The 13,978-nt window shown below is 45.3% G+C and overlaps 1 protein-coding gene across 6 annotated transcripts in view; it reads right to left on the bottom strand.

The window, feature by feature from the left end:
- Positions 1–1,729: 1,729 nt before the first annotated feature.
- MED22 (mediator complex subunit 22) overlaps positions 1,730–13,978 on the bottom strand; it is a 59,161-nt gene continuing 46,912 nt past the window's right edge. For 2 of the 6 annotated variants that reach the window (XM_044992273.1, XM_044992272.1), the window contains exons 2-5: positions 11,768–11,910; positions 8,792–8,872; positions 8,035–8,243; positions 1,734–3,376 (exon numbers count right to left, since the gene is read on the bottom strand). In XM_044992273.1, the coding sequence (XP_044848208.1) occupies positions 3,178–3,376; positions 8,035–8,243; positions 8,792–8,872; positions 11,768–11,890 (612 nt within the window). In that variant the 5' untranslated portion in view covers positions 11,891–11,910 and the 3' untranslated portion in view covers positions 1,734–3,177. Of the gene's footprint in view, positions 3,377–4,737; positions 8,244–8,791; positions 8,873–11,767; positions 11,911–12,324; positions 12,440–12,466; positions 12,616–13,978 lie in introns of those variants that run through there. The other 4 variants (XM_044992275.1, XM_044992274.1, XM_044992271.1 and 1 more) reach the window with 4 other exon arrangements.

Raw genomic sequence — 13,978 nt, 5'->3', positions numbered from 1 at the left:
AACCAATCGTGTGTGTGTCCCAGAGATTTCTCTGGCCCCTGGCTTGTCCACAAACTGCAATTAGCTGGCATAGCGATTCCAGACTAGCTCCTCGTCTGCAGACTCTATTCCAGAATAAAGTCACTTTTATCCCATAATAATTCTTTGGCTTTGTGAGTGAATTATTCCAGAATAAAGTAATTTTTATTCCAGAATTGTGTCCACACCGGGAGCTACTGCTTTATTTGTGAGGCTCTCAAGTCATTTTACAAGTTCATTTCCCAGCCACCAAAATTCAACCACTTCTAGGATGGAACAGCCGACATTGAACAGTTTACAACACACCATGGCAGTGAGGTAGGGTGAACAGATGTCCCAATATTATCGAGACCATCCCAATATTAGGAACTTTGTTTTATATATGCAATTATATCAGTCCCCCTGAAAAAAAAAAAGTGTCCTGATTTTTCTCATGTCCCATCTGGTCTTCCTCGAGTTAGGCCAGGCAGTGAGTTAAAACCACACAAGGAATTTTAGGGAAGCAGGACGTAATTATGCAACTGTAAATCGACTAAGATAGGTGGGGGTTGTGCAAACAACCTTACCCCTAATTTTGTTTAAACTGTCCTGGAGGTTATTTACCCTGCAATATTTTAAACAAAACTCACACATCCTGATTCTAATGTACTTAACACAATACTGACAACTTCATGTGTACAAAAATCATGACATTTTAAAAAATAATATACTTTAGGTTATTTTTATTTGCTTTCAGGTTTCCAAGTCTTTAGGGTTGACTGTAGGGTTGATTGAATAGGGTCACATTTTCACAGTAGAAACTTTTTCTTTTTAATGAAAACTGAGATTCTCATGAAATCACATGACTCTAGGAGTCTGGGCTTTGAGGAAAAAACACCAAGTATTGTAGAACCTCTTGCTAAAATCATGAGAGTTAGCAACAATAAATAAGCATATGTGACTAACTCTTTGTACAATGAGGCAGTAGATAATCCTGCTATATCCATCCAGGAAGTGCACCTGTAGTTTACAGATGACCTAATGCAGAGAATCATTCTCCCCAGGAATTATTTTGGACAGTGATCTTTTAGGTCACGCTTTTTAGTGGGGCCTAAGTGGGTTAGGATTCATGGGTACCTTTCAGTGGCAGTTGGGTTTCTTGTTGGAAATCTCTGCCTTAGTTTCTCATAGCAAGGTGTGAGGTGCATGAAGTGTCCACAGCATCTAGCTGAGAGGCAACACATAAGATCACAGAATATCAGGGGTGGAAGGGAGCTCAGGAGGTCATCTAGTCCAACCCCCTGCTCAAAGCAGGACCAATCCCCAACTAAATCCCCAAATGGCCCCCTCAAGGATTGAACTCACAACCCTGGGTTTAGCAGGCCAGTGCTCAAACCATTGAGCTAATGTTCTGCATGTTACCAGGATTTTGCAACAGAGATTTCACACCTGTGACCCACAAGATGTAACACAGACTAAGTCAAACCACTGGCCTGCAAGTAGGTGATAAAGCACAGCAACGTTCGAGGAAGTCCCTGGGCAGCTCCCCAGACAAGCCCCATGGACCTCCTGCTTCACCTTGCACATTTCAGTTCAGCAATACTCAACCCTTCTGCAAAGCCCAACTTCAGTGTCAGCAGGAAGAGGCACTGGAGAGGGGTTTTGCTTTGAACATTTGGGGAAATGCTCTTCCCATTACATACACACACGTAAGATTCACATGTCACCCTCCCCTTGCAGCTGAAAACACACACTTTAAAAATTATACAAAACGAAGTTCATTTTATTCAGCCATCTACTTACAAAATAAATGGGCGGGGGAACAACCCCAGAGAGAAGTGTGACTCTACAGTAGAATACTGACCAGGGACTTAATTGCATTCTGGGTGCACCAGTAGTTCTGCAATGTTTAGACATTGATCTGTAATGGTTACATCCCATTTCAAATACTTTCTTTCAATTATACAAGTAGAATTAGCTTAAATGACTGAAAGAAGGAACCTGTTTGCAGTGGTCCCAGGACATGAGAGAGAAGGTGGGTGAAATAATATCTTTTGTTGGATCAACTTCTGTTGGTGAAAGGGACAAAGCTTTCAAGCTACACAGAGCTCTACTAAGGACAGTGAGATTTGAGTACCCAGGGGCTGCTAGATAGCTTTGACTGAAGCACCAGAAATGGTTTCTTAAAAGGAAATTGCACAGAATGCTTCCTCTTAACTAAGAAACCAAAGAGCTTCTTATCCATGAGCACCCATCAAACCCCAACTCTCCCCCCTGTCTTTGATTAAACAGCATTAATCATTGCCCAAAAAAATAACTTCATAGCAGCTTCATCGACCATTTGACAGAAAAATGGCGTCTGAGCACCCACTTGGGAGCCAGAGAGTCCTTAATTCTAATCCTGGCTCTGACACTGCCTCCATCTATAGCCTTGGGCAAGTCACTGCACTGCTGCCTTGGTTTCCCTTGCACTTCAATGGGAATAGTATCTATGTCTGTGGCAGGGGTGTTATGGGGAGTCCAGGTAGCTTTAGCTCTCCCATCTCAGTAGTTTCTGAACACAAGGATTCAAGTTAGCAGAGCACCTTGAAGGTGAAGTGTGTTATATACACATACTGAGGAGGTTATTATTTTTGTGAACTACAGCGGAAGTCATTTTAGTGCCACTCCAGAACAGGAAGAGGCTGAGAATACTGATTTAGGAAGCCCGCAAATGTTGATTAACTTGAGTCTTAGGAAGAAATAAATACTGAAAAAACCCCACCTCAAACCTTGACCCACATTTCCTATTCAGAACCAGAATACACTCGATTCCTGCTCAGCGCAACAACATGCTCCCAACCCGGGATTCACATGGAAACAAACTCCATGCTCCTAATGGTCTCTACATGCAGCTATCATGCGGTAACATAAGACAAATCCTAGCTCAAAGTTACTACAGCAGTCAATTTCCTATTGGCCTATTACTTCTACCATAGCCCTATGGTAACACTTTCTCAGACATGGCTCAAGAGGTGAAGAAGACACTGTTGATATCCACTGAATGGCAGCAGCTGACCTGCAAACACTACAGTACGTTATTCCGGCAGTGGGAGAAGGTTGGCTCAATACAGCAGCTGGGAAGACTCCTTCAGCTCAGCACGACTGGTCTGAGCGTGCTCAGCGGGCACGGCATCCTCTTCAGGAGTGCTCCGTCGGGCCTGTCCCGTGCCCGTTCACGTGAGGGTGCGATGGGGTTGAGGTCTGAGGAGCCGTAGTGCTCTGCTCTGCCGTGGCAGCTGCCAGAGGCATGGAGAGACCTTCAGGGGAAAGCACAGCAGGGTCTTCTCTCCAGTAGGCTTCGCACAGAGGAAGATCATTGGTGTCACATAGACTGTAGCTTTCCAGAACAAGCCACCCCAGTAAGGAGAGACAGCAGGTGCAATCAGAGAGGGGGGGGGGGGGAAGAGGGGAGGGGAGAAAGCAAGACAGAAGCAAAGCGTTAAGAAAATGGCAAAAGCGTCCATGGACATAATGTTTGTGGATTATAACTTTATCATGAGTCTCATGACACTGATGTTCCCTAACAGGGCTCAGGCTGGTGTGTGATCTCACTGCCCTGAGAAGGATCAGGGGTCGTTTCATTGAAGCCAGCGGCGTTACTCCAGTCTGAAATTGGTGTGTGGGTCCACTCTAATTCTCATTCAAGTCAAAGGAAAGACACCTGGGGCAAAATCCCAGCCTCATTAAAGTCAATGGTAAAACTCCCATTCACGTAAGCGGGGTCAGGATTTCATCTCTGGCAATTTCACTGAGAGTTAGATCTGGACCCAACTGAAAGGAGAATCAGGCCCTTTGGTCCTAATTTCACTAGTGATTTTGGGTGTCCAGCTTAATACACCTGACCCTGATTTTTTAGAAAAGCAGTGTGCGCTCACAACTCCAGCTGCTGGGAACTGGAAATACTCTGCATATCTCAAACTCAGGTCTAGGATCTAAAAACTAGCAGCCACTTTTAAAAGTTTGGGCCGTACGTGTTTAGAGTCAGGGTTATTCTTGATTTACCATGGGGCAAAAAAAAAAAAAAAGTACTTTATGTTCTTTCAAGGAGCATTACTACATTGTCAGTGAATTGCTTGGAGGAGGTCTGTATTTGTAAGATCATCATTCCATTCTTTTTTTTAAGAACCAAAAAAACCCAAAGCCTCTATCCCCTTTTCTAGTGTTATGACTAATAGCTAAAAAAGTTATGTGCCAAGAAAAAGACAATCGATTCTCATGCTGCAGGATCACTGTGGGGGTCAGGAAATCTCCCCCCCTACCCCCCTCAATCTCTAGCATTACCAGATTGGCAAAGATTTATGCCTTCTTCTGCAGCATTTTTGGCCAGATTTTTAGAAGTGTTAATCACCTGCAGCTCCCATTAACTTCAACAGGAACTGTGTGTGCTCAGCTCTTCTGAAAAAGCAGGCGACGGTGGTTGACCACTGCAGGGTATAAGAGTAGGTGGACCAGTAGGGTGAACAGTTATGACAAATCCTGGGTTCCTAAGCTAGTGGCTATCTCTTGTCCCTGTGTTGCCCTGGGTCCTGCTCTGAAGTCTGAGGTAGATGCACAGTGGCAGGGTATAAATAAAAATAAAAATAGAGGAAAAAATGCTGGAAGAGAGGAAGGAGCTGCCCATGCAAGAGACACCCAGAGACGGAAGTGAGTGCTGTAACAGGAAGTAGCTTGTGTTCAAAATAAAACAAACCCAAGAGGTCCAGTGATTTTCTTGTTTCTGTTTTATTTACCATTAATAGACTCAAATTAATAGATTTATGGGAAATATTTTTAAAGTAAATATATATAAAAAGAGACTAAACACTTTGAACTGAAGAGACGTGTCTAGCAGGTTGAACTCTAAACCCACCCTCCAGTCACCAAGCCGTGCTCTCAGAGACAGGAGTGTGAACCAGGAATTCAGAGCTCCGGCCACAGGTGGCTGGATAAGGCAAGCCGGAGTGCACGGGGCTACAGCTTTGGGGAATAAGCACACAAGGAGGTCACTGATTTAAAGCACTTGGTTTTTGGCAGTTCCAGAGAATTCACCCAATGCCAAGTCAAAGCATCTCTTTTCCCGCAGTCGCCCGGCTAGGTTTGCTAGAGAGAAGGGAAGGGGGTTTACCATCTGGGGCTTTTGCACCATCACCAAGTGAGGTCCCTTCATTGAGGTATGAAGGCTTTTCACTCCATCCTTCAGTGTCTATGCAAAACAAGGCTGCCACTGAGGTATGCAAGAAGGACTGGGGCGTAATTAGTCCTGAATCCACCAACCATTTCTCCTGGATCTCAGCCCCTCATGACTGGATCCCAGAGCACTAGGGTCTGGTGTCCAGCAGACTTCACACAGGAGGGCTACTAAGAACTCTTCAGCCTAGAATCCAGGTGGAATGCAGCTCTGGAAAGGAAGTGGGCATCTCTCCTTCTCCTCCCTCCCTCCCTTAACTTTTTTTGGGGGGGCAGGGGGGTTATTATAGACCTCAAAATTTACACTACAGCTCTACAGCCAGTAACCTCAAGTTCATAGTTGTTATGGGGCTCTGCAAGGCACCATCCAATCTCAAAGTGGAGAGGACCCTGAGGCTTTGCTGGATGTGACCCCAAAGGAGATGCTGGGAGGCTGATGCTCAGGATTAAATCCCCTCCCCCCCCCACGCCCCCGGGGCCACACTATTGGGACCACGTGGGAAGGCACTTGCCTAGAACACAAAAGCACAAGTTGCTTTGCAAGATTCTTGGCTTGCAAATTTCCTCATGAAATCAGTATTTACTAGCAAAAACCCTACAGACATGCAGTATTTACCAGTATATGAGGCAAGAGCATCTTCCAAACCCCTGGTACTGTGATGGGAGTGAGAATATGCCTTTCCAGGTGACACCTACCCAAAAGCACAGAGTCTAATTCTATAGTCCTCTCACAGACAAGCAGTGAAGTCAACAGGAGTTTTGTCTGCACAAAGACTTATGGGCCCTAGCAATACAAAGGAACCAGCTGGAGGCTAACAGACTGGGTGCAGAGAACGCAATGCTCTGCAGCTTCACCCAAAGGGATGTCAGGAAACAACGTTTCAGGTGTTAAACTCTAAAGCTCCAACTGTTGTGGATGGTGAAAAACCACCAACGGAAACCAGAGATTGGGAGAGCAATTTGGAACAGTGGTTGTGTGGAATCCTTCTGTCCTGCTCCCACTGAAGTCAACTGCAAAACTCCCATCAATTTAAGTGAGAGCAGGATCAGGCCACTATAGAACACAATGATATGCCTGATCCTAGGCGGTACAAGGAGTTGACCCTTGTACACACTGAGTCTTGCATTTACAGCCATTTAAACACAATTAACATCCTACAGCCACGTGTAGTTTAATACAAAATAGAAACCCCTTTCCCCACATCAGACAGTAAAATTCCATTAAAAAAATCCTTATGACTCTATAAAAGTACTTCGAATAAGCCACTCGTGTCTATTTAAACACTCACATGTTTCTTTGGTGCAGAAATAAAGATTGCGTTAAATCTGTAGCCAACGATGGCACACGAAGGAGAAGGAAATAAGTGCTCACGGACCAGTGGATGAAACGTTAGGTGCAGCTACAGGACATGAAGCATCATTAAAGAGACCATAGCTCTATACTCAAGGCAAGATTTCTCCCCACGTGAGCACTTCGTATTAGAAACAGAATAAGACTGGATTGATTTGGTTCAATGAGGGGACAACCCCCCGGCTCCTGCTTAGACAGTAGTTCTGCTAGGAATGATGGCTTAGTGCAGTTTCAGAGCTAGGTAGATAAGTGACCACACCAGCATGGTCAGAACCCATTGGTCCAAAGATTAAAAGAACCATTTTAGAATTACTCGTGTACATGCCAGAGCCTGTTTACAATGGCACATACACAGACCACAGGCTCACATTTGGGTCACCATAACCTCACACACTTCTGTTCGACCACCACAGCAGTGGATGTTGTCTATCAATTAATGAAATAATGAAGTCCTGACCCAGTTAAGACCTGAAGTTTTCCTTAGATCAGTCAGCGTTGTGTAACCCTACTCAACTCCCTTTCCACTCATCTCCAAAATATTTACTGGGCCTCTCACTGTCATAAGACATCTTTTTATAATTGTTGCTCTCCTTTTCCCAGCTATGAAAGGTAAGTTTTCTTAAACTAATGCATCAATTTTAAAGGGATGCTGTTGGGCTAACATTTATTTCTAAAATACCTGCATTACCAGTAAATTATGGCCTGATTTTCAAAGTTCCAGTTGACTCAAGCATCTGTAACTACCACTAAACCTTTTTTTTTTTAATTCCCTAAAATAAAAATCAGCTTATCAAAGCTTATTAAAAGTGAAAGAAGTTTAAAGAGCTAGTTTGCTTTTCACCATTTATGCTGTTGATTACCTTGTTGCACTTCACCGACCTCGGACAGGGCAACCGAACTAGTCCCTGTCAGATCTGATTCTGGAAACTTTCATTTACTAAATCTCATTAACTAGCCACGTTGGGGGTTGCAACCATATTAGGAGAGAAAAAAAAAATTGTATTCACCAGTACCTATGTTCTATTGAAAGTCTTTAAAAAGATTTCACAAAAGATACATTAGGGGTAGGTTTTACAACAAAAACCCACCAACCCTCTCACCCTGCTAGAGAGAGAAAAAATGCTGATTCTAAGCTACTTGATGATGTCCCTTTAGTTCATTTTAAATAGATTCCAGACAGTTGTTGGTGGTGAGCTATAAGGAATAGGCACGTTATGTAGTTAGGACACTTGTGAAAGAACTGGCACAGAAAAAGGCTTTTCCTCATACCAGCCTGACTGCTTAGCATCTCGATGGCTTGTTTTAGGTTGTAGAAGACAAGTTTGATCTAATTAAAAACACAGGTGTGAATTTTAAGGGGAAATATCCATTTAGGCTTGTGTCTTAAGGACCATCTGCTCTCCTATCCTGTTTCTCAGAAAGGGCTAGAGACAAGAGGAGGCTTGTTAGTATGTGTGAGTCCACGGCCCTATTTGTACCTGGAAGAGTAATATTCTTCTTCTAGTTCGTACAGGTCAACAGAAATCTCATCCCTCAGCGAGATCAGCTTCTTGTCACACTCTTCCTGCACGCTCCGCAGCTGCTGGTTACGCTGGTTAATGGCTTCGTTCACAGAGGGGAAGTCATTGAGGATCAAGAACTGCTTCAGGTCGGACACAAGCTTCATCAGGGACTCGCCAGCTCGGACCTTGCAGGGTGGATAAAATATTAAGCAAACGGGACACAGAGTGACTTTGGGTCCTTTATCATGGCTCTGCAACATGATCTGCTGGGCTGCTCCCACAATCTCCTGATACCAGACTTTGCAACACGGGAGCAACGTGGCTAAAATGCTAGCCAAAAGCCTGCAGCACCAGAGGAAGAATGCAGTTGTCCATGTACAGCAGGGGCACTATGCAACCTTCTGGCACTCTATGCATGAACAACGATGCTCTTTTGTTCCACTGGCAAGTAGTATAAACCCAGAACTATATGTTTTGGCACCACCCAAAGGCAAAACTGGGAAGCTCTAAAAGTGAAAGTTCATCAATTTGGGTCCCAACCCAAAGCGAAATCCAGAGCAAACAGAAAAATCGCTCCCTTCCTATGCACTGGGAAAGCCACCCAGTGATGATTACACCTCTCGCAGCAATTGACATTAGTGTTCTGAGTGCTCCTCATGGATGTTGTAACGGACCACAGAGCATATAAGATCCGCTATGCAGCACGCCTGCTTGGCACACAAGCTGTACTTACAATGTTGGCAGCTCTGACGTGCATCTCGTAGTTGTCCTGCTCACTCTGGGTCGCTCGAGAGACTTGGGTTTCATCTTCAATCTAAAAATTAATTTAAAAAAGCCATGTGTCTTCAGCTCACCCAATATTCCTGCATCCCAGAAGAGGTTATTACTTTAAAGAATAGCTTGTTTCAGTTCAAATCACATATAAAAAAGGGGCTTGTGTCCCTGATCCTATCTAGTAGATGTTTTTGGTAGGATCAGGGTTAAGAGTTGTCGGGGACAAATGAGCGGTGAAAGAAGGCCATTGAATTTGACATAAACTTCTCATTTTAGATTTAACCAGACCAGCGGTTCCAGAAATCTCCTTCCAATCTCTAAGTATCAGAGACAACGGGGCGTCCCCCGGGCACTTACTGCCAACTTGTCCCATTTGGTAAGGGGACTCTAACCTCTCCTTCCCCGCGTCGAGGTAAAGGGACTCTAACCCCCACCTCCCCGCGTCGAGCGCTCGCTTACCTCTCCAGGGGACTCGAACACCTGGACTGGGACTCAAACCCAGGCTGGGACTCTAACCCAGACAACTTGGATCCTGCGCAAACCTGGACTGGGACTCTAACCCAGACTTGGACTGGGACTCTAACCCAGACCTAAGTTGTCAGGGACTTGAACCCCGACAACCTCGACCCTACTCAATGGGTAGGTGGACGTTGCTGGATTTCTACGAGCTTCAGCTGGTTCACAGAACACGCCTTATCGCCGACGCAGGGATCAGGTCACCAGGCAAGGCTCCTCTAAACTGGAGGATGCGCGCTGCGTTGCCTCAGGGTCTGATCCCACGCCAGAGAGTCAGACAAGTCCCGGCGGAGTCGCCAAAGATGGCAGGGACTCGAACGCAGACGGCGAGGTTCGTTGTCTGACCGCAGAGAGACAGGCAACACCAGCAAGGTCCGATCAAAAGCTCTTTATTGACAAGTGCACGCATCAATAGAGAGCAGCTCGTCTCCAGAGAGAACCGGCCGCTCTTTACATCTTAGTATCAGCCTATATAGACAGTTCCATCGCGTCATAGATCATTCACTTGAGCAACCCAACCCCCCCTTTTCTAACAACTAGAAACTAGACACCTTTAATATACATGCACGCCTAGTCCCCTATGTTTACAGCATTAGATGATTAACAATATCTTAACAAGCACCAAAAGTTAGGAATGTAGGGGAGTTAAAAACAGACAGAAAACTAAACCAGGGAGTGAAAGTAAGGCCACTGGGGTTTCTTATCAGTTCTTCAGACTAACTGTTCCTAACACAGCACAGCTGGTACTATGCCAGGAATGCAGCCCCGCACTTATCTCACTTTTTTCCCAGCGCTTTGTGAGACATGCTGCTTCTCAGTATTTTTCCACTCAGGGATTACCCAGAAACCTCTGTTAGCCTGACTTCGGTCATGTTGGCATATCTGTTTTGTCTGCTATATCTTTATTCAGGCCTAACAGAGTGCACCATTTGTTGATTTCCCATCTTTTCCTTCATGTTAACCAATTGCTGTTCACCTCTCTGTTTTCCTTGGACTGTCTTCTTTAATTCTTCCCACCACTGATTTTCCAGCACTCCCAGCTTGTTTGATTGGACTGTTTTTTTAAAACTGAGTAGCATAATTTGCAGCTGTTCACTAGTAACCTGCTAAAAATAACTGTTAAAAACTCAGGCGGCCAAATTTGGCATCAATCTACCCTCACCCCATGTAAAGCTATTAAAGCCTCATTGAAGAATAAGACTAAGCTTGGCGTAGATGCAGAATAGATGCGTAACTGCAGAATTTGACTCCAGGAAGTGCTGAATCTCTATGAGCCACCTAAATCTCACTGTTCAATTTTCAAATGCAACCTTTTCCTGTGAGCTGGATTGGTATTTCTAGCCTTCAGGGTGTAATGATCATTCTGAGCAAAATTATTGGATCTACATTTATATTTCTACCCATGTTACCTTAGGATTTAGTCCTACAAATGCATAATTAGGATGCAGGTAGTCCCACTGACTGGAAAATCGGGGCCTAAATCATAATCTTACATTTTTATGGTGCCTTTCATCCAAAGGGATCCCAAAGCACCTCAAAAATTACAGACAAGGATCACTTTTCCCCAGCACTCAAAAATGAGCCACCTCTGCTCTAGATTTCAGCTACAGAGCTAATTAGACTCTATTAGTTCATTACAAAACAAGGAGTCAGGTCAGAAATTCAGGAATTTTCTGATTATCTACAGCTATTTTCAGGATGAAGAAATCTATTCTTTTGTTCAGTGTGGTCAGAAAAATCCTGTCTGCAATGTGTTGCCTTTTCCATAGTGGTTAATTGGCCTTTGCCTCACCCACGGGTGTTTTACATAAGGAAGCTGGTGTAAGAAGGTGGGGACTATGCTAGTTGGTCACAGGCCAGAGGATTGTTCTATATATTATAGGCTGGGAGAATGGTTAATAAGTCCAAGTAAAAAGGAGGAAGAAATGTAGATACACTGATTTTGTAGTGACAAAGCAAGTTGACAAAGATTTAGAGACCCCCACAGCTGTGAAGGTGTTACAAGCTGAAGGTTATTAGGAGTCATCTCCAGGATGTAAACATCTAGAGTAAGAGTGTTTTGATATATAGTTGTTAAATGTGATGTTAGTGGAGGAAATTTGTTCCTTTAAGTGGTGCAGGAAACTGACTCTTCTCAGATAGCTTACCTAAATCTAACTGTGGAAAGGATTATTCTTTTGAGGGAATGTTCTATTTATGGGATGTTTAAAAATAAATCAAGCTTTACATGACCTACCACTTGTGTCTCTGTTCTGCACAGACATTTGTTCTCTTGTTTAGGATTAGAGGGACTCTAGTGGTCCTTCTAACTAGTGGAAATAAAACGTGAGTGGGCTCTGGATGGACTTCTATACCCATGCCTCACTCTGACAGCTACCAAATGGGTATTGACTTCATTGGCCTTCTTTCAAATACCCACCTTAGCAGTCTTGATGATCTCTGTGAAGTTATCCATGATTGACTTGATGTCATCTTTCAGCCTCTTGTTGTAGGACTGTAGGAGGGTTTCTTTACTCTGGGGCAGGACTCGTTGTTGTGACATTGTGTTAAATTAGATTGGAACTGAAAGGCAGGAAGAGACAAAGCCTGTTACAAGCCCCAGCCCAGGGGCTGCACAACATATTAAATCCTAATAATTCCCATCACAACATTACACCAGCATATCTAAATGCTTCCTGTGAAACTCCTAGAGTCAAAACCTCACAAAGCCAATCTCTTCTCCCTACTCTACCCGGTAAGGGCTGTAATTCTGCTCCCACTGACCAACAAGAGCAGGACTGGGCCATTATACAGTCTTAAAATCTACACAACAATTTAAACAAAACAAAACAAAAAATCAGCGGAGGCAAATAGTTACTGTCAGGGGCCCTTGAGAAAAATTATGGGAGTCCACCACAGATATACTCAGGCAGCATCCTCAGCAAACCAGCTCCCTGGGGACAGGAAAGAAGGTCCCCTAGCTAAGCCCTCTAGTACCTAGTAGCCTCCCTGATTGCTGGAGTGAGTGTTTACACGACTGTGAATTAATTTACAGCCCTCTCGCAGGGTACATCCACCTGCAACCGCCCACGAAGCGGCCACTGAGGGCCGCGCACGCTGCGGGTTCCGCTTTCCTCACCCAGCTAGCGCCCCAGGCATTGCCAGGACCAAGCCACCGCCTGGCGGTCACCAGCACAGAGCCCTGCCGCTCTCAGCCGCGCCGCCGGGCCTCGCTGCAACCAACCCCCTCTCCTGATCGTCCCACCCGCCTCTCCCGCATTGGGCGCCTGCTCGCTCGCGGTTGGCTGCTGCGGACGCCAATCCTGTGCCCCGGGTTGGGACCTGTTTCAAGTAGCGTTGAGAGAGCAGGTTTTTTTAAAGCAGGAAGGAAGGAAGGGAGGGAGGGAGAGTGTGTATGTGTCCTCTGACTCGCGGCTGGGTCAGACACTAAATGTCTGCAGCCCCTGCTCTTTAAAACTGCACCAATCAGCTGCTCTAGGGTCGTGCATGCAAGGTGGAAAGTGCAGAATTTCTCCAAACTGTTATCACTGAGGCGGGGTGGGGGGATGGGGTACTCAAACTGGGGGTCGTGAGCCCTAAGGGGGTTCTGTGAGGTTATTACATGGGGGGTCACGAGCTGTCAGCCTCCACCCCAAACCCCGCTTCACCTTCAGCATTTATAATGGTGTTAAATATATAAACATATGTTTTAATTTATAGAGGGGGGGTGTCACACTCTGAGGCTTGTTGTGTGAAAGGGGTCACCGGTACAAAAGTTTGAGAACCACTGACTTAGGCAGCCTTGAAAGCATTGGCCTATAGCACCTTAAGCTGGGTTGTCTGAAGGGTCAGGCACAGCCGCGTATTATTATCACCTAGGGCGGCAAATTTGAGCACCCACGGAGAAGCTCCCCTCCCTGCCCCACCCTCCAGCTCGCTTCTGCCTCCTCCTCCAGTGCGATGCCGCGTCTTGTTTCTCTCCCTCCCAGCGTTTGCACTGCGAAAACAACTGTTTCAGGGGGCAGGGAGGAGGGGGAACACAGGGCACTGGGGGAAGAGGCGGGGATTTGGGGAAGGGGTTGGAATGGGGGTGGGGAACGGGTGGAGTTGGGGCCGGACGGCAATTATTTCAGGGCCTAGGGGCGGCAAAATCATTAATCCATCACTGGTGACTCAGGCAGATATCCCTCCATTTTTCACTTCTGAAAGACTTTGTAGCCTTAAGAGCTAGAGATACATTTTTTTTTTAATTAAAGCTTAGCTTGAGCACAAGACACAGCCCCCAACAAAAGATACCGGCTCCTGTCTCAGCTTAAACTGGGCCCCTTCCAAAGTAAATGCCTGGCCCAACTCTAGTTGAGCAGGGGTGAGGAAAACGGGGGCAAAACTTTCTTAAGCTTTGCGTTAGTGTTTGGTTCATGGTGTGGAATGCAATGCATTACTATTAACTTCCCCATTGGCTTCCAACAGACAAGGAACAACGCAGAGTGACCACCTGCCTCTTATTTCAAGGGACCTCGCCTGACCATTTTAAACAGTAAACTGAGCAGTAGAAATACACCTTTGAGAGAAAAAGACCTGCTTTGCTAAGGGATATAGGGCTTCCTTAAAATGCCCCTAGTTAAATAGAGCACTGTTATTTATTTGCATC

The sequence above is a fragment of the Mauremys mutica genome, chromosome 18 (assembly GCF_020497125.1).
Source record: "Mauremys mutica isolate MM-2020 ecotype Southern chromosome 18, ASM2049712v1, whole genome shotgun sequence".
Taxonomy (NCBI): domain Eukaryota; kingdom Metazoa; phylum Chordata; order Testudines; family Geoemydidae; genus Mauremys; species Mauremys mutica.
The sequence above is the reverse complement of the archived record's forward strand: the minus strand, read 5'-3'. Positions and strand labels throughout refer to the sequence as shown.